Genomic DNA, 19925 nt, shown 5'->3' with positions numbered 1-19925 from the left:
CCAAAACATAACAGTAACATAACCCTGGGACGTGTCCTTGCTAACTCTTACTTTCCCATAACACTTTGTCTCCAACGTATCTTTGACTTTTCTCACAATACCAACTTCCATTTCCCGTACTCCTCTCCACTTAGGCTAACTTAGGCCCAAAACCTAACTTCTACTTATTTTTTAACCTAAACCATCCTATAGATTATAGTAGGGGAAAGAACAGAAAGGGCCCAGCAGCTCTAGCTAACTCTGCTCCCTTCCTTGCAAAAATGGTGTCTGCTCAGGCTGCTGGCCTGTCATCCCCCAACCAAACACCATCATGCACCTCTCTCAGTCACCTGCGCCCTTCCCTTCGCAGGATAGGAAGAGAGGAGCAGAGGACCCAGAGCTGCTGATGGAGAAGAAGCAGTGGAGGTGGAGCCAAGCAGATAGGGAAAGCCTATATTAATTGTACTAGGGAAGTCGGGAGGAGATCCTGAAATAATTGTCCGGGGGGGCAGGGAGGAGGAAGGGGGAGCTGCAGAAGTTGTACTGCTGAGCATTATTTGAATTGGGGGGGCATGAATTGAATTGGGGGCAGCTGAGCCAGGACCACCACTCCTTCCTCAAATCCCCCTCTCCTGCTGACCCACAAGAAGACAGTATTGGGATCCTCTCTCCACCCTGGCGAAGGCTTAAGTAGCCTGGGCAAGGTGTCTCCCCCAACCCTCTGCTGCTCACCTTCAGCAAATTGCAGAACTGAGAAACCTTAACAACAGATTTTCATGAAAAACAAGCATTATAATCTATTACTTATGGTGTGATGTTACAAAATGTAGGTGTTCTACATTTTGGTCATTCATTGTACGTGTTGATGGTTTGTGTCTCACATTAGCAGGTTCCAGTGTTGAGAAGTATGCATACATAGTCTCTAAAAATCACCTACTTTCATTGTATGGAGTTGTTTGAATTTGTTTAGAAAAATCTCTCAGACTATTTTATATGTATAAGAATATTTTTTAACCCAAATAATTAAAACGTTACTATTTTATCTTAAATACCCATTTGATGAGAAAAATAACATACATAGAGCCTTGTGGTGTTGCATATTGATGCAGAGCTCACAACTGGAGCAAGAGCACTGGGTTCTCTTGGAGTAAGGATGAAAAGGAGATTAAGGTGAAGGGATGCAGGACCTTACTTAGAATAGATGCAGGAGCAAGGGAACAACCTGCTCGGACAACCAAGAACACCAAGCCCTCTCTCCACAGCCCCCTAATATAAACCCCTACCCCACAATACTACAAAAGCATCAATTAAGTAACTCTGCTAAATAATGGCATTTCATAGGCTTCTATGAAAGTTTAAAAATATCAGCTTGCATCACAACCCTTAATGTTTATTGAAATGTAGTTTTCCTATTTAATTAATTTATGTTTTAAAGTACAGTTGAATACATCTTGAGGATTAGCACCCAGGATTAAGAGATATAATATAGATTTAGGCCATTTGGATATTCATATTTCAGTAAACATTCCCAAACAGGTCCTATTAAACCATTAGAAAGAATGTCTCTTTCTAATGAAAGTGCTGACTACAGCAATCATGAAGCACCTCCCCTAGATTCTGGCAGCTTAAAATATAACCTGTGTGTTTGTGCAAACTCTCACTTGCCTTTCCATATACACCACATTTGATTATTATCTGCACTGATGAAGGAAAATGCTATTTGGGTACAAATCTCTATTTAGTCATTGCTAACAATCAGGAAAGTAAAACAGAATAGATATGACCAAGTTATTGGTTTTTGGCAGTGTTTATTTCCCCCCACATGCCTTGGAGATTTTTAAAAGACAGTCAGTATTTCTTGCATTCCCCTGCAACCTTGGATGTGTCAGACTAGTGGACTGAGCACAACCTAGGGACCAGAAAGTGTTAAATTCTAATTAATTCTCCTCTGACTTGCCATGTGTATTTGGAGGAAGTCTTTTAGGGCAAAATTTATATACATGCACACCATCCCCTCCCAGTCATGAATGGTTGAGTTGATTTTTGGGCTCCTGCCCCAGCTACCTCCCATTAGACACCTACAAAGTGAGGTACTTAAAAGCAGTGGAGATTTTTGAAAATGTGGGCACTAACCGCTCTGTTTCCCTCAGTTTCCCTTTCTGTACAATGGGGATAGTAACCCTTCCCTTCTTCACTAGTGTGCTTTGAAAATGTAAGATGTGTTAGCTTCTGCCCTCGATAAGAAAAGACTACAGTTTCTGACAGTTATTGAATAACTCTTCTCCTGAAGTACATGTTAAGGAAACTTCACAGGGCTAAAAGGAAGATGAAGTTTGTGATGGTTATGCGGAAGGGCCTAGGGGATGATTGAGGTGAGGTGAGGAAGGGCAGGTAAGTTTGTGGAGGTTATGTGGGAGGGCATGGGGGGGGCTGTAAGGGATGATGTAGGGGAGGGGAGCATGTGGTGTGAGGAAGGGCAGGGTGTAGATAAGTTTGGAAGGCGGTTGTACAGATTATTCCTCCTTGGCCAGCAGCAGTTGCTGTGAAATCCTCAACAGTGGGTCCTTATTTCGCTGGTAAAAATCACCTAAGTCCTCTTGAGTTTGATCCCTCCCTCCCCCCAAGAATGGCAGCCCCTAAACTCCCCTCCCCCCCAAACCAAATCACCACAACGAAACAGAACGAAGAGCAGTGAAGCAAATTCCTGTAGCGGCTTCGAATCCAGGCTCTCGAGTCAGGGAGTAACGCAGGGAAGCCCAGCTCTCTTACCCCGCTCCTGCAGGCCTGGCTTACAGCCTTAGAACAGCGCCGAGAGGGGCTCGGAAGAGATTTCAAACCACCACCTACCTCCCCCTCTCCAGCGCCACCCCAGAAAACGCTGCCTGGCCGGGTCCCACCGGCACAGAGAGGTGCCGCGTCCCCGCCGCGCGTGGGACGCCCCAGCCGCGCCTTGCGGTGCATGGGCTGCAGTAACCCCGTCCCACAGGGTGTCCGCTCTCCAGCCCGTCCCCTGGGACCTCTGATTACAGCCCCCCCGCTAGCTAGGAGGGGTCACCCACTGCAGCTCCCTTGGACTCCCCTCTGGGGCTGGGCGGGGCCTCTAATTGCAGCCCTCCCCCAGCTGCTGGGTGGGGGGGGGCTGATTGCCGCCCCCCCCCCCCCCAGGTGAGGAGCCGGGAGGCTGTTCTGGTTCCCCACCTGCCCGGGGGCTGGCGATGAGCCGCTGGAGGGAGCCGCCGGGGGAGTTTGTTTGCCGTCTGTCCCCATCCCCCTGATGCTCTGAGCCCAGTCTCCTCCTCCCCCCGTGCTGGATGCTCCGCTCACTCCTCGCTGCCCTGCCACGCTCTGCTGCCGCCTTCTCCCACTCCGCGAGACATGGAGCCGGCCGCAGCCGGGGGCGACCCGGCCAGCACCCCGGACCCCACCATCGTGCAGCCCCCCGGGACCACCCCGCCCTACCCCTCCCGGGACCAGCAGGAGGAACAGCTGCGGATCGGGGAGAGCGGACAGTTCAGCGAAGGGCTGGAGGACAGAGGTGAGCCCCGTCCTTACGCCCTGGCCTCCCTCACCCCACATCCTCCCCTAAATCACCCCGGCAGCCCCCCACCTACAGCACACACCCTGCAGCCCCAACACCCCCCTCCAAAAAAGCACATCCTGCATCCCTCCCCTAAATCACTCCTCGCAGCCCCCATAATAATCTCTCCCGTCCTAAATCACCCCACTGCAACCTTCCCCAATGCAACTTTCTTCTAAATCACCCCCGCCGGCACCTCTGCTGTCCCCCATTACCCCCTTTTCAGTGCCCATCACTCCCCTACATTTCTCCCTAAGGCGTACCCCTCCCCCAGTCGCTCCCTGAAGCCCCTCTAACATTTGTTCCTCCACCATATCCCCTCTGCAGCCTCTTAGCGTTCCCTCCGACACCCTATTATCATAATTGCCCCCCGACACCTTTCCTGACTCGCCCATTACAGATCTCAAGCCACTTACCGTTCTTTAATAATCCTGGCCCTCCCCTCAACACACCTGCAACTCCTTTGCCTTCATCACCCCTGCAGCCCTTCTACTACACACCCTATACCCCCTGCACCTGTCCCTTACTTATTATTTACAACTCGCTTAACATTGGTATCTGCAACCCTCCTCCTCAGCCCCTCCAATATCTACCCCACAGCCTGCGCCCAGAAGCTTCCTAAGACCCACCCTATACACTCTGTCCCTATGCCTTCCCTCATGCCACCACGGCCTCAAAACAGCACTTCTTTTCCAGATGAGAGGCTGACAGCCTAAGTAGTTCACGGAGATTGTCAGATATATAGCCAGTCTAACTGCTTTTCCTCAGAGAGTGGGGTGGGAGAATCCCCAAGGATGCAGTCAGGACTAGGGAATCAGCGATGAGGTGTCCCAGAGGCTGCAGACTAGATGAATGGGAGAGGAGGGGAAGCTCCTCAAAGAAGTAAATCAGTGATAAAAAGGGAGGGGTTCAATGAGGGGACTCCAAGGAGGGACAATCAGTGCTGGGGTCTCTGCTAATATACCTCCTACAGAAAGGCTGCTGTTAGCGGATGGATGCTTGGTGTAGCAGCTGCCAAGACCCCATCAGGGGAGGCTCTCCAAGGGGCTTAAATCTATAGTGCCCCCCAAAGTGCAAATCCCACCACTGCCAACATAAGCCATTCAAAAATCGTGAGTCAGATATCCCCCTAAATCATGAAATTTAAAAAATAATAGTGGTTTGTTTTTTTACCTGCCCTCTTATTTGAATATCTGGGAAAAGCTGCCAACCTCTAAACAGTGTGTGATCATCATCTTTACAGGTTCAAAATTCAACCTTAAATGCACATGCACAAATGCAGGCTTCACTGCACTCCACTTACCCTCGCCTATCCCCTGGTTGTAGGAAGCTGCCATTTTATCCCTCTCTATTCTCCTCCTTCATCACTATCCTGTCTCCCTCCATGCCCCAACTCATGCTTCACTTCCATTCACTTGCTATGCTCCCACACAGTCTATTGCCCCTCACCTTCCCCCTATATTTTCCTCTCATTCTCCTTATCTTCCCCCTCTTTTACTGTCCTCATTTTACTGTCTGCACCCCACATTCCCCTGCACCTCCTCAGTCCCCATCCTGTGCCTCACATTTCCCTCCATCTCCTTAGGCTTCCCATATTCCTTTTTCTCTTCACAGTTCCTTTCCAGTTCCCTAGCCATAGAGTATAAGAGCATGACTATCTTCCTTGAGGTCCATCTGGGCTTCAGTCATATTGGGAAAATATGGGAATTGGTGCCCATCTTTACTAGGGACTACCTTTCTTTCATGGCCAAAGGCTGATCCATGACTGGAGCTCCTAGGTGCTACGATAATACAAATACATAATAAAATACTACTAATAATATAGGAAAATGGTAGCCATCTTGACAGAGGGCAGCTTGTGGCTTTAGTTCCATTGGAAGGAATGGGAAACATCAGCCATTTTGACTAAGGTCAAAATTCAAAAGTTTGGCAGGAATTTGGAGCTCTAGAGAAACTTAAAATCTGCAACCCCCACCCTCAAGGGAGATTTTGAGAAGAGATTTCCCAGCTAAATTGACCCGTAGTAGGGTTAAAGGGGAAAGAGTCCAGTAAGCTGTCTCACTGTCCCCAGTATTTCCAGGAAAAGTTTCAGTATAATTTTTGCAGTTTGTTTATAATATTGCTGAAATATTGCACTTTTTACAGTGGCTCTTTCCAATGAATCATAAACATAGACATAGTCATATAGGTATGAATCTCTAATGCAGCTGGCTTCAATAATTTTACAAGTACTGTACTTCTAAGGATCCTTTTGCATTTTGCTAGATCAAAAAAAGGTCACTGAAGTATTTGGAGGGAAAATGGTTCTTTAAGGGCATTCCTTAGTTAATGAGAGTCTTTCCATGGACTCTAATTGACTTTGGATCAGGTCCTTGATTTAACATTGTAATCAGACAATAGGGTTTTATTTTTTTCAATTAAAAAAACCCAACAACATAGAAATTCAAACATGACATTTTAAAATGCTATTTCAGTCAAATTAAAAAACCCCCAAACTTCTGTTAAATCAGCATGTGGTATCACTTCATAAACATCTTGTGTTCTGGAATTATTATTTAATGTAATAATTTTATTTTTTGTGAAATGTATATTTAGGTGGTGAAACATAATATAAAATGTACCAAATTCAATGCGCTTAACAAATGCATCATCTTTACATTAGGGATATTTAGGTGCTAAATCAAGTTATTGTTTGCAGCAAAATTATTCAGCACCTCAGTTTCAGGGTGGAGAAATCTTGTCAATAGATGCAAGCTCGTCATTTTGTAGCAATGCAGGTCATATTTAAAGGTGGTCTAAAATGTGCTGTGGTCAGTTAAAATTAAACATTGTTTTGTAACATGCAGTGAAAAGATCAAAAGCTCTCCCTCATGAATCTGTTTGCTGTATGTAAATTAATGAGCTAATGTTTTTTGTAAAAGGATTTTCATGCTATGTGTCTGGTAGCTGCATGAATATGTGTGTATGTTTGCATGCAGTCCCCTAGGACTCATTAAAATGAGATGGTGCTTCTTGTGGGGGGAAAATTGTAAATAAATAAAAGTAGGTGACTTATTTTAGGGAGGAGGAAAAAAAGTTACATCCTGCTAGCCAAGAATATTCCAATCATTTTTAACATACACATTACAGTATAGCTCTCATAGCAGGGGTGCTTTGATTTTATGAAATTAAGGAGCTGAATCTTATGCAGTGGGAAGCACTCTTGGCACTTGAATTACAATTAGTGATGAAAAGGGGCTAGCTGTGAACGTTTTTATTTAGCTAAGAGTCTATATGATTCATAAACATCTATTGTATGCCTTGGTCTTCACGGCAGCAGCTGTCTGTTACCTGGGAATTGGATGATGTATTTAAAGAAAGAAACAAGCAGGAATGAATGTGTCATTCTACCTCATGTTTGTTTCACCTCGGAGCCAAAATCAGCCAAAAGCTTTACATCTGGACAGAATTTGGACCTTAAAGTAGAACCCTTAAATGCTTCTAGAAAAAAGAATGCCAAAAAACAAGGAGAGATGTTATTCATTAGAATAATGAAATCTTATCTTTATTTCTAGACCTGTTTTTAGGTGTTAGCCCCACAAAAGCCACCATTGAAATTGAGCACCTTTGTTGGCAGTGGCAGCAGACAGGTCTAGTACTGAATGGAGGAGGAATTACCCTCTGAACTGCTGTCCTTCTAGGCAGACTAAGTGAGAAGTTTGTATTGTTGCTACCCATTCCAAACCTGTTCTGTGAGCATACAGAGGAATCAAAGCCTTGAGGACTATCAGTCTGGTAATTTGAAAAGCATTAAATGTGTGTTGAAAATAAATGCAATTTAAACATAAAAATTAAGAAATAGGATCTCTTATTATAGGACCAAATTCTTCTCTGACATATAAGAGTTTGGCTCCTCTTGAAGTTAATTAGTTGCATGTATGTAACTGAGGGCAAAATTTGGCACATAAAGAATTTAATAATTATGTGTGAAAACTCTGTACAAACATTAAGTAATTAATCCTTATAACACCCTTGTGAGGTATCCTAGGCAAATATTATCCCTGTTTACCAATGGGGAAATTGAGGCAGTGGGGTTAAGTGATTTTCCCAAGAGCACAAAGTGAGTTAGTGATAGGAATTCCTAGTTCTAATCCTAGTTCTAACGCCCAACCCTGTTTTCAAGCCATCTATGCTGCTTCTCATGTTTACAATACGCTAGCTTTACAAATTCAGAGCCCTACAGTAGTTTCACTTTTCAAACACGTGTGTTTTCTGAAAAAGTGACAGATATCCTGGAAAAAGCACTGGAGAAGACTGACTGGATTTTACATTTGTTAAACAAAATATTCCAGAGATCATGGGTGAAATAGATTTGGATCAGATTTTACAGTTTCTAGTGAAAGGAATATATTTTAAAAAAACGTACTTAAATGAATATCATAATTAGGGCTAAAAGAAGATGGGCGGGGGGAGAGAAGGTGTTTTTATTTTAAATTAAAATAACTTTTTAAAGCAGGGGAGAGAGGGAGCAGAAGACTATCACTATTTTTCTGATATTTAAATTGAATTGTTAGCTGGGCATTAGGATGGGGGAGACAAGGGAAGGTTCCACAGTTGGAAAGCATGGTGAAAGACAAAAACAGTTTTTAAAAATTGGTTAGGACCTAGGACCCAATTCTGCACCCACTGCACTGATTTCAGTAAGAGCAGGATCAGGCCATAAATTCCTCTCTCATGTCCCTCTATGTGGGGATTGTATGCCTTTGCAGGAGGATAGACTTTATGCTCTAACAGAGAGACAAGGTGGTGGGTGAGGTAGTATCTTTTATTGGACCAACTTCTGTTGATGAGAGAGACAAGTTTTTGAGCTACATATGGCTCTTCCTCAGGTCTAATAGGTCTTTTTCATCTCTAAGTCTTTTTCATCATCATCCTAAAATACATGTGCTCCTTCTTTGATTCTCCATGCGAGCACTGTATTTTAATGGATCAGCAAGTTAACTTCTCAGGTGTGTGAGCCTGGTAAACTTAACACTCCAACACAAGTTTTTTCCTGTGTTCTTATAGTTCTCTTCTGGAACTAGGGTGACCAGATGTCCTGATTTTATAGGGACAGTCCTGATATTTGGGGCTTTTTTTTATATGGGTTCCTATTACCCCCACCCCGTCCCGATTTTTCGCACTTGCTGTCTGGTCACCCTATCTAGAACTAAGGCCAAATCCTGAACCATTGAAGTCAATTAAAGTTTTATCATTGACCTAAATAGTTGCAGGATCAAGTCCCTCATGTGTACCTGTATCGGTGAGCAGTGTCTACATGGGGATAAAAACCCCACGGCTGGCACGGGCACTGCGGCTGAAAAATTGCTGTGTAGACACTGGGGCTTGGGCTGGAGCCTGAGTTCTAAGACTCTGTGAGGGTGGCGGGTCCCAGAGCTTGGACTCCAGCCCTAACCTGACTGTCTACACAGCAATTTTTAGCCCTGCAGCTTGAGCTCCACAAGCTCGATTCAGTTGACCCGGGCCAGCTGTGGCCATGCTCGTGGGGCTTTTATCCCCATGTAGACATACCCAGTGAAATTACTGTGAACCTTCCTTTAGTTGCCTGAAGATTGCAGTGCTCTTCTGGGGTGAAGAGTGCAATTAATATCAGGTGAAATGCAAACATTAGAGCCAAAACATGTTCTCCTTGCTCACTCAAGCACTCCTATTAGCTTCATTCACCTGAATTCAGTGAGGTGAGTAGAATTAGGCTCATAATGTACCATATACGATATATACAATTATCTGTTTGGTCCTGAATTGACACAGATGTGTTCTTCTTTTTTAAAAGGAGTAATGTAATGTTCACACTGCTTTGTGTATTGCCTTTATCAGGTTTACTAGAAAGCAGTACAAGGCTAAAACCTCATGAAGCTCAGAACTACAGAAAGAAGGCGTTGTGGGTTTCATGGGTCTCCATTGTTATCACACTGGCTCTTGCAGTGGCTGCCTTCAGTGAGTATTGGGAATATTTTAAACTCTTTAAGCCTTTTTCTTGGCTATCAGAATTTCTCAAAATGCTACAGGATGCTTTATGCTTTTATATCTGTATTACTGGTGGAGTGATTTCTTTGTAGACCGCTTGGGTCTGCATGGTGCTTATAAATTAGTAAAACAGCTTTTTCTTTTTTTTTCTTTTTTTCTTCAGCAGAGAGGGTTGCTGAGGGTCAGAGGAAGATATAGGATATTTTGATTCCGGTTAGCATTTGTGCATGTGGAAAACTGTTCATTTTTCAGACTAGTATTAAAAAAATCATTATACAGTGCATTCCTTTCAACCAAGGAGGTCAAACATGAGAAGTCTAGACCTACCTGAGGCTTATATTTGGAATGCTGTGAAGATAGAAGATGAAATGTAGTGGGGAGATGTATAATTTCTCTTAGGCTGGCAAATACCCTAACACAAAGCTAATTTTTGGGAGTGAAGTCACAATCTTTTTAATAAGACTATCTTCCTGGAGGCAAATTTAATGCCATCTATCTGGTAATCATTTTGATATGGAGAATTAAAAAATAATTCAACATTTTCATTGTGTGAAAAACTGGGTTATAGGTTATTTTTTAATTTTGTGCTGAGTAAAAGTGTCTTTATTTAACTGCACTAAACAGCACTTTTTTCTGTTTTAAAATAACACATTTACTACCAGTTTATTATCCTAATACAGTGATCTTTATTTAATTTGATGGATAAAACCTGAATTTTGCAGTGAATAAAAAAAAAAGTTAGTTCCCTTTGTTTGTTTATTTATTTAGAGCCCAGAATGTTTACTGCTCATTTAAAAGGAAAAGCTTCATGCTTCTAGCTAGGAGACAAGAGGCTTCTGAGATCCTCAGAATGTCATCCTTCATTTTGGAAAAGACAGACTTGTATTTTCTGGGAGCTGCAGCAGCATGTGTTTTATTATTCCAATGTGCAATGTTGGACCTGCTGCTGGAAGTTGGTGTCAGCTCCCAAGAGGGATTATTAGAATCTGACCAAATGGTCTCTGCAAAATTCAGCATATATTACTCGAAGCTATTTATATGAAAAACAAGTACAATAGTTTGAGTTTAAAAAAAAAAAAAAAAAAGAGGGAACATTTAAAAGCAGCATCTAATGCATTATAGAATATAAACATTTTATGAGAAAGTAGGACAGCTGAGTTTACATTTTGTTCTGCTTCATGAAAATTCAGTAATTTCTTTTTCATACTGGCACTGCAAGAACAAGATTGATTATTGTCCCTTCCAAAGAGTTTTGTTATGAAAGTTTTATAAAGATAATAGATCAGGTGGTATATATGAATTATGGTTATTCAGACTTACTTATATTATAGTTAATAAAGCTAATACAATTATTTTTAGTCACATGTTTTCAGAGATTTAATTTAATGTTCAGAAATACCAAGAAGTTGTTTTGTTTCACTGAAAACAGCTTTCATTTATCAAAGTTGCAAGACATTAATAAGTACAAAAACAGATTACTATAAATATCCATTTTTCTGTGAAATATTATGATTTTTAAAGTTAGTCTGGATAATTAGATTATTTGAAAATTTTACCTGGTTATTATTATTATTATTATTATTATTATTATTATTATCATTTATTCTTTGTATTATGGTGGAGTAGGATGTGAAAGCCAGGTATGATTATGATGATGGGGACACTGTCGAAGACAAGCAGATGATAGGATGACAGAGAAAATAGTGCAAACACAACTAAGGTCAGTCAGACCGAGAGCCATGCTTTGGGATGAGAAGATGATGATAGCACCTAGGAACCCCAATTGGGTATCAGGGCCTCATTATGCTAGGCACTGTATGGGCAAGTAACAAAAAAGACATAGCTTACAATTGAGGAGCCAGTTCTTCAGCTGGTATAAATACACATAGATCGTCACTGGAGCTATGCCTATTTATACCAGCTGAGGAATTGGCCCTAGTTGTCAGATAGGACACATCAGTTGTACAAAAACAAATAGGGTTCAATGTGGGGGACTGAGGTGATGACATAACACTAAAACAAAGTTTACCATAAAGGACGAAGTCTCGTCTAATCACCTGTCTAACCAGTCATCTCCTTTGTTTACTTTGGAAAGTATTTAATGATGCATACATGAGACCCTGATCCTGCAAATAAACACCTGCTTAATGTCTCGTGTGCAAAGCAGGTGAGTAAATGTTTACAGGATTGGGGTCTTAGCGTGTAAGCTTTTCAGGGCATTCATTTCACATAGTCACTGAGCAGTTGTCTTTAGGAACGTACATGTAAGAGTGATTTAAAAAAAAAGATACGGTAACTCCTCACTTAACGTCTTCCCGCTTAACGTTGTTTCAAAGTTACATCGCTGCTCTGTTAGGGAACATGCTTGTTTAAAGTTGTGCAATGTTTCCTTATAACATCGTTTGGCTGCCTGCTCTGTCCACTGCTTGTAAGATTCTGTGGAAGAGCAGCAACTTTACAAAGGAGCATTGCACAAGTTCCTCTTCTCCGCCTCCTTTCCCTCCCTCCCTCCCAGCACTTCCCCCGCCACCAAACAGCTGTTTGGCGGTGCTTAGGACTTTCTGGGAGGGAGGGGGAGAGCGAGGAAATGTCATGTCTCCGCTCCTCCTCCTCCCTCCTCCCTCCCAGAAAGTCCTAAGCGCTGGGAGGGAGGGGGAGGAGCGGGGATGCGGCATGCTCCGGAGAGGAGGTGGAGTGGGGGTGGGAAGAGGTGGGCCTGGAGTGGAGCGGGGACGGGAAGTGGCGGGTCTGGAGCATCTCCCCCGGCAAAGATGCTGTTCTTCTGGGGGGAAGCTGCCGCTGCTCCTGCGCAAGGTGCTTCCTAGTGTCCTTGCCTGCAGCGGGATGTGCCTGTGTGGGGTAAGCCAGGGGCACCTCCCAACCACAGTACAGTATTGTACAGTATATAATGCCTTTTGTCTGCCCCCAAAAAATTTCCTTGGAACCTAACTCCCCGCATTTACATTAAATCTTATGGGAAAATTGGATTCACTTAACATCATTTCACTTAAAGTTGCATTTTTCAGGAATATAACTACAACGTTAAGTGAGGAGTTACTGTATAAAAGAAGCTATGGTAAATATTCAGCACGCATGTAATCTCAGGAAAAGACTTAAAACTGTAATGACATAATTTTTATAGACTATACCAAATGATTACACCATTCATCTTCATAGTGAAGCTGGCTACCCTACAATGAATGAACAATGGGTCACTTTTTGTGTAATACATTATTAATATGTTAATTAAGGACGACCTCCTTGCCCCTTCACTTGAATTCATTGGGATTATTGACAACAATAGGGAGAGCAGAATTTACCCCCATATATTATAAATACAATCAATTATGCATAGGCTACTTGGTTTTAACAGGGTGGTAATTGTATTTATGCTCAATAACAGTTAATATTTACAAACATATTGATTATGTCCAACTTATTTTAGGTGTTTGGAATACATCTTTCTTCGTTGTATCTAGATGCCAAATTTGTTAAGAATTAAAAGCAGATGCAATACAAATCTTGACATTAAATCTCTGTGAATGTTTAAATGATCAATTGTCATATAATTAACATGTAACAAATGCATTATTAGAGCCTTTTATATTCTTACTATTAAGTGTCTTTTGAACTCTGAGTGATTGACTGTTCCATATGGTCCTTTACAATTTCTTAATTCTGATTGCAGTTTCAACAGTTGACCATCTCATTAAAGTCTCCCATGTTATATCATTCATTATCTGCTCCTTTTCTTTTATGTTTTCTTTGTTGTCAGCTTGTTCCTCTAGCCCAGGGGTTTTCAAATTTAATTGCACCGTGACCCCCTTCTGACAACAAAAATTACTACATGACCCCAGAAGCTTGAAACTCACCCCCCCCAAGCCCTGCTGCCCCAGGGTGGGGTGGGGGGGCAAAGCCTGAGGGGGGCAAAGCTGAAGCCCAAGGCCTTCAGCTCCAGGCAAGGGGCCTGTAACCTGAGCCCTGCCACACAGAGCTGGAGCCTTCAGGCTTTGGCCCTGGGCGGTGGGGCTCCAGCTTTGGCTCCGGGCCCCAGCAAGTCTTAACCAGCCCTTGCGACCCCATTAAAACAGGGCTGCGACCCACTTTGGGGTCCCAACCCACAGTTTGAGAACCACTGCTCTAGCCAATCCCTGAGTTAGGAGGCATGCCAGGTGATCAAAAGGTTGCTGCCTGTTTTATATAAATGACCGGTTGTCAGTTTAGTCATCTGACTCTGACAATCCTTCGCAAACACCTGCTATTTCCTCCTCGCTATTTCCTCACAACCCATTCAAACTATATTTTTACTACTTGTTTATAAAGGCAAAGTGTTGGCTATACAGACCCGATCTTCAGTTTCAGTGAGGAACAATCTTTCCACTGTACCTACCATCTCGTGAGCCTGCTCTGCTAGATGTTTGATAGCTGTCAGACTGCATTGTCTGCCTTCCGACTACTTCCTTTTGATTTGTCATTAAGTTCTCCCTGTACACTTCTCTTTCAGTCTTCATAATATCCGCCCCCCCAGGGAGTCCTGTACGTTCTTATTGCACCACTACTGCAGTAGCACATAAAAAACATAGAGAGGGGGACCAGCAGTGAGACTGCATGAGACCTGCATCTGTAAAAATAGAAACATTAGAAGGATAATAAAAATTTTGGGAGGGGTGTGTGTGTGTGTTTGGAGGGAGGGCGGTGGAAGTTGAGATTTGTTCCCTTCATGCTTACAGTGCTTGCAACTAAAATAATCTCTAATTTTGTTTTACAATCCCCATCTTCTGGTGCTGCAATGCAGTCCCCATCCTTCCATCCAGGATTAGCTAGAGCTGCATTCAGAACTAATTTTGCAGCTCCTTAATCAGCTGGAATGGTCACTGTGTGATGTGAGACATTCCTTTCCAATGGGCTGAGCTTGTTGTCCCTGCAGAATTTGCATAATCTTTGATATGATAGTATTCTTAAAGGAGGTTGATAAATCTGACACTAATGGTGATAAGCATGTGCAAAGAAGGTACTTTTAGGGAAGGATGATTGTCAGCAGGGGCTTAGAAGCTGGGCTCCATCATGCTAAGCTATCTTTGTGCCAGGCTTATTGTTGAAAGGGGCAGTGGGCATGGCCAAAATTCACATATAGATTGTAGTGCTGTGAGAAAAGACATTGGAAATCCTATGGACCATTGGCGTGAAGGAAAAATCTTTGTATATCTCCACAATACCCTGCTTCCACTCTTCAGCATCATGTCTTGCTCATTTGCTATGTTTCTATTGGGGGTCCTGATGTTGTCTGCATTAATTTGACCCCTCTGACAGGGTTTTTAGGCTGTGAATGGTGAGTTAATGCACAGTGATTTATAATATTTTAAAATTAGAGGTATAATAAACTCTAGTAATGGCATAACAGATGTGTAATGGTGTAGCATAGGTACCTTGTGATGAATGAATTGTGGAAGTCACAGTAAGTTGCTACTGAAAATCCAGCTGGATGTCTGAAAGAGGGAAGCTCACATTTGCTTCCGCTTCTCACCGAGCTGGAGTTCAGCAGTCGACGGGAGAGCGATCGGGGATCAATTTATCGCATCTACACTACATGCAATAAATTGATCCCCGATAGGTCGATCGCTACCCGCCGATCCGGCGGGTAGTGTAGACATACCCTAAGATTAGAGCTATACAAGCCTTGAGTGCCCATAAAGCCTTTATAGACTTTAATTAGGATGACCATATGTCCCGTTTGGGCCGGGACAGTCCCTTTTTTAAGCCCTCTCCTGGCCATCCCAACTTTTTTTTTTCTGAAAGGAGGCATTTGTCCCATTTTTGCAGTTGCCGACTTGATCAGTTGGCAAGAGCAAACAGGACAAATGCCCACTTTTGTCAAAAAAGTGGGGTATGGTGCGGAGGAACATGCAGAGTGAGTGTGAGTGGAAAGGCCAGCCAGTCCTCCCGCCCCCATTTCAGCATGTGGGGCCAGGGGCCAGGCAGGGCTCCAGCGACTGGCAACAGCTTCCTAAAGGGGCTCCTGCAGGGTTCCAGCAATGGGCAACAGCCTTGGGAGGGGGGTGGTGAAGTTGACAGGGTTCCAGCAACGGGCAGTAGCCTCACCGGAGGGTGGGGGGATGGCAGGGTTCCAGCAATGGGCAACAGCCTTGCTGGGAGGGGCGGGGGCTTGGGCGAGTGGCTGGAGATGTCCTGTTTTCCCTTTGGGAAATACGGTCACCCCACATTTAATTTATAATACCCTTGATATCAATGAAGCCTTAAGGTGCAAATCTACAAGGCCCTTAGTGTCTGGAGACCAGACTCTCTCAAGACTACTCATGCCCATTGTGCCATTTGTTTTTCTGGAATGCTCTTGCTTCCATTGTAGACCAAGCAGTGCCAGATAAATATATTCACTCTGCCTTTCTCTTCATTTTTTAATTTGGATGGGAGTGGGTTCAGTTTGTCAAAAGCTGGTTTTAATTTTTGTAATATATTCCCCCAAATTGATCCTGGGCACAGTACAAATAAATAAGTAAAATTAGGTTCAGTTTTTTCCCCGAAATACTTATAGAATCTGTATTTTAAAAATTATTTTACTCATAATTGTTTCTTGCCTTTTAAATAATAATGCATTACATTGTATTAACATAGTGTTTTTTACTTACTGAGATTTTGATTGCACAAACAACAAGGACGTCAAAGTTGTTATTTCATAGCAGCAACTGCAACTTGGCCATCTTGGGTGAATTTCATCCCTGATGTAACTCAGCTCATATTATTCACTAAGGTAGTTGCCCCAGTGTAGGTGCACATTAAGCCATGGACCTTAGTTATGTAGGAACAGGAAATACTACGTTTGTAATGGGACTGTGGCTGTGGAAAACAATAGCTTTTTTCCTTTCCTTTTGTGCTATTAAAATCTCATTCCTAAAAGTGCACAAATACAGATTTTTGTGGTAATAGCTTAATTCCTGCCAAGCAGACCAAGATCTTTTAGAATATCATCAAAGCCAGAAAACACAACTCTCATTTTAGCAGGCGTGCATTTGTCTAATTTTGTCTTATGATTCAAAGAATGTCAAGTCTGTTAATTTGTCTTCCTGATTAGATTAGCCAAGACTGTTATAATAAACAGAGCAGAGATATTAATACATAAATGTAATGTATAGTCAAAATTCTGAAGTTGAAGCTCCCTTTGCAGACAAGGACTGAATAAGGATTTAGGGATTTGGCATTGTAGAAACAGCTATAAAATAAAGTATAACTGATAACAGATCCTCTGAGGTCCTTCACTGGTAATCATCCAATACAGTTTGTGAAATGTGCTGCTATTCTGAGAAGTCAAATTCTATTTGAGAAGTTCTTTGCATATGACCTTAATAGAGGTAATTCTGCAGCTGGTAGGATTTTTATCAGACTAGGCTGTTGATATAGGATTTCATAGATTAGCTCCAGCACTGTATGTAAATATGAAAGAAACTGACATGCATATGTTACCGTATCAGATCATTCTGAGTTTCCACATTAAATAGTGAAAATGACCTAGACAATGTGAGCTTTCATACATTTGGATTAGAGACGGGCCCAAACTAAACCCCTCATTCTAAATACCCTCAAATTTCAGGATAGTTCAGTGCTGAGTCAGAACTTCATATTAGTCCAGCCCTTGTCTCTATAATGGTGTGTTCCAGAGCCCCACATCCAAACACCCACCAACTATGGGAGATCTGGATTCAGATCCAATCTGTTGGTCAGAATGATTAGAAAGCAAGTGACAGAATTTCATTTCTGACTAATGACAGGAAATGTGGGCCTGATTCTCCTCTTAGGTTATTTTTACTCCATTGTAACTGCATTGACTTGAATGGAGTTACTCCTGATTTACAGTGGTGTAAATGAAAGGAGAATCAGGCTCTATAAGTATTTACATGGACATGTCGGTATAATTTTTCACTAGTTACCATTTAAAGGCAAACTACACAAACAACTGAGTTAGTGGATTTCTATTAATGAATTACCTCTCTTTCCCAGTGATACATTTTTAGCTGTTGCTTCAAAAAGATAATTTTTTAAAAATTGCACATAGTGACAGTCAGTGCTTTTCCTTATGTTTGCATGGTACCGTGCACATGGCAGCAACAGTGGAAATTAATTATAATTAGAGGATTGGACAAATTAGAGGATTGGGCCAAAAGAAATCTCATGAGGTTCAAGAAGGACAAGTGCAGTCCTGCACTTAGGGCGGAAGAATCCCATGCACTGCTACAGACTAGGGACCGAATGGCGAGACAGCAGTTCTGCTGAAAAGGACCTAGGGGTTACAATGGACGAGAAGCTGGATATGAGTCGACAGTATGTCCTTGATGCCAAGAAGGCTAACGGCATTTTGGGCTGTATAAGTGAGCATTGCCAGCAGATCGAGGGACATGATCATTCCCCTCTATTTGACATTGGTGAGGCCTCAAAACTGGACACAGAAGAATGAGGGGGGATTTGATAGCTGCTTTCAGCTACCTGAAAGGGGGTTCCAAAGAGGATGGATCTAGACCGTTCTCAGTGGTAGCAGATGACAGAACAAGGAGTAATGGTGTCAAGTTGCAGTGCGGGAGGTTTAGGTTGGATATTAGGAAAAACTTTTTCACTAGGAGGGTGGTGAAACACTGGAATGGGTTACCTAGGGAGGTGGTGGAATCTCCTTCCGTAGAGGTTTTTAAGGTCAGGCTTGACAAAGCCCTGGCTGGGATGATTTAGTTGGGGATTGGTCCTGATTTGAGCAGGGGGTTGGACTAAATGACTTCCTGAGGTCCCTTCCAACCCTGATATTCTATGATTCTATGATGATAATAAAAAAGTAGGCCAAGATTTTTCAGACGTGACCAGTGATTGTCAGTGCCTGAGTTTTTGGGTGCCCAACTCAAGAGTCTTTTAAAGGAGACTTATTTTCAGAGGTGGGTGCTCAGCACTTTCTGAAAATCAAGCCCTTTTAAAATGTCTCAACATGGGTACCCAAAAATGGAGGCCGACCACATTCATTAGTCATTGTTGAAAATCTTGGCCTTCATATTTTCTTTTCCAGATGCTATACCAAATCACTTGGCCTTTCCCATTGTTAAGGGCCTGGATTTATATTGGCAAAAAGCCATTAGACACATACTCATATATAATATGCAGGATCCCTCACAACCATGTAAAAGTTAAAAAGTGAACAGAAATCCCATCTGAGTGTTTAAACATCCGATTTTACATATTGCACAGGACATTTAATTACACCTACAATAAAAAGACAGAGGGCACAGTCTCTCAAAAGTGTCAATGAAATAGCAAAATTAAACTCCAAGGTCTAAATTCTACTGATGGTGATACCTATGCAACCCCGCTGGCCTCAATTTGGTTGCACTGGTGTAACTGTGAGTGTAATTTGGCCCCATCATATTATATGAAGGGTTTAAAGGACAAACCAATTACATGTACAGCTCCAGCAGAAGATGGCCTTACAATATAGTGAGGCTTTTTTTAGTAACAGCAAAATATGGTTTTCACTCATATGAAAATAAAATGACAGGCCAGTAAGGGCCCGCTACCCTTATGCATACAAAACTCTATGTGAATTTAGTTGAAGAAGAAAAATGTGTAAATATTGCAGGCTCACAATGGTAGGAGCTTGTGTAACACATCAGGCAATCTTCCTGAAGTTGTCCAATAAAATATAGTGAGTTGGTATCAGGTAATCCAGTAATCTAGTCTGAAATATAAAGAAGGCCACATCATGATGCATGTGATTTTATGTTCTTAAAATGAAAACAAAAATGAAGTTGAAAGTTTATGATTGTGGCAGGAGCTTATTAAAACAAACAGATTTCATATTCAGATGCCAGTCTTTAAAACATAAGTCCCCCGTGTGTGTTTACATAGAAAATGGAAGGTCAGTCATTCTCTGGGCCAAATTCTGCAATAATATTACAGCCCTTAAAACCCCACCGATGACAAGAATTTGTCCCAAGGAATTTTGCAGCTAAGATGGACATCCAATATTGAGGGAAATCTAACATCAGCACTTTTGCTGGTCACAACTGCAATATGATACATAAGGAACGAAGCTCAGGTAATTGGTCCTAGTCCATTTATGATTGTTTAGGTCAAAACCAATGCTTAAAACCAGGGCACATCCTGGAGCACAGCTGTCATGTGCTGTCTAGAAGATGAATAATAATACCTTCTTCCACCCTTTGTCTATCTTATCTATTTAGATTGTAAGCTGTTTGGAGGACTGTCCCTTACTATGTCTGCAAGGTGCCTAGCAAACAGGGGTGCTGAAACACTTTGTATAGTGCGGGGTGCTGAGAGCCATTGAACCAAATTGTAAACCCTGTATATGATGGAAAAC

General features: G+C 42.4%; 1 protein-coding gene across 1 annotated transcript in view; it reads left to right on the top strand.

Annotated features, from left to right (window-relative positions):
* The first annotated feature begins 3354 nt into the window (after positions 1-3354).
* The window catches only part of TMEM163 (transmembrane protein 163), a 159776-nt gene continuing 143205 nt past the window's right edge, over positions 3355-19925 (top strand). The window contains exons 1-2 of the mRNA XM_024198639.1: positions 3355-3514; positions 9413-9532. Coding sequence (XP_024054407.1) covers positions 3355-3514; positions 9413-9532 — 280 coding nt within the window. The remainder of the gene's footprint in view (positions 3515-9412; positions 9533-19925) is intronic.

This window comes from Terrapene carolina, unplaced genomic scaffold (assembly GCF_002925995.2).
Source record: "Terrapene carolina triunguis isolate 2854851 unplaced genomic scaffold, T_m_triunguis-2.0 Scaffold62, whole genome shotgun sequence".
Classification (NCBI taxonomy): Eukaryota; Metazoa; Chordata; order Testudines; family Emydidae; genus Terrapene; species Terrapene triunguis.
The sequence above is the reverse complement of the archived record's forward strand: the minus strand, read 5'-3'. Positions and strand labels throughout refer to the sequence as shown.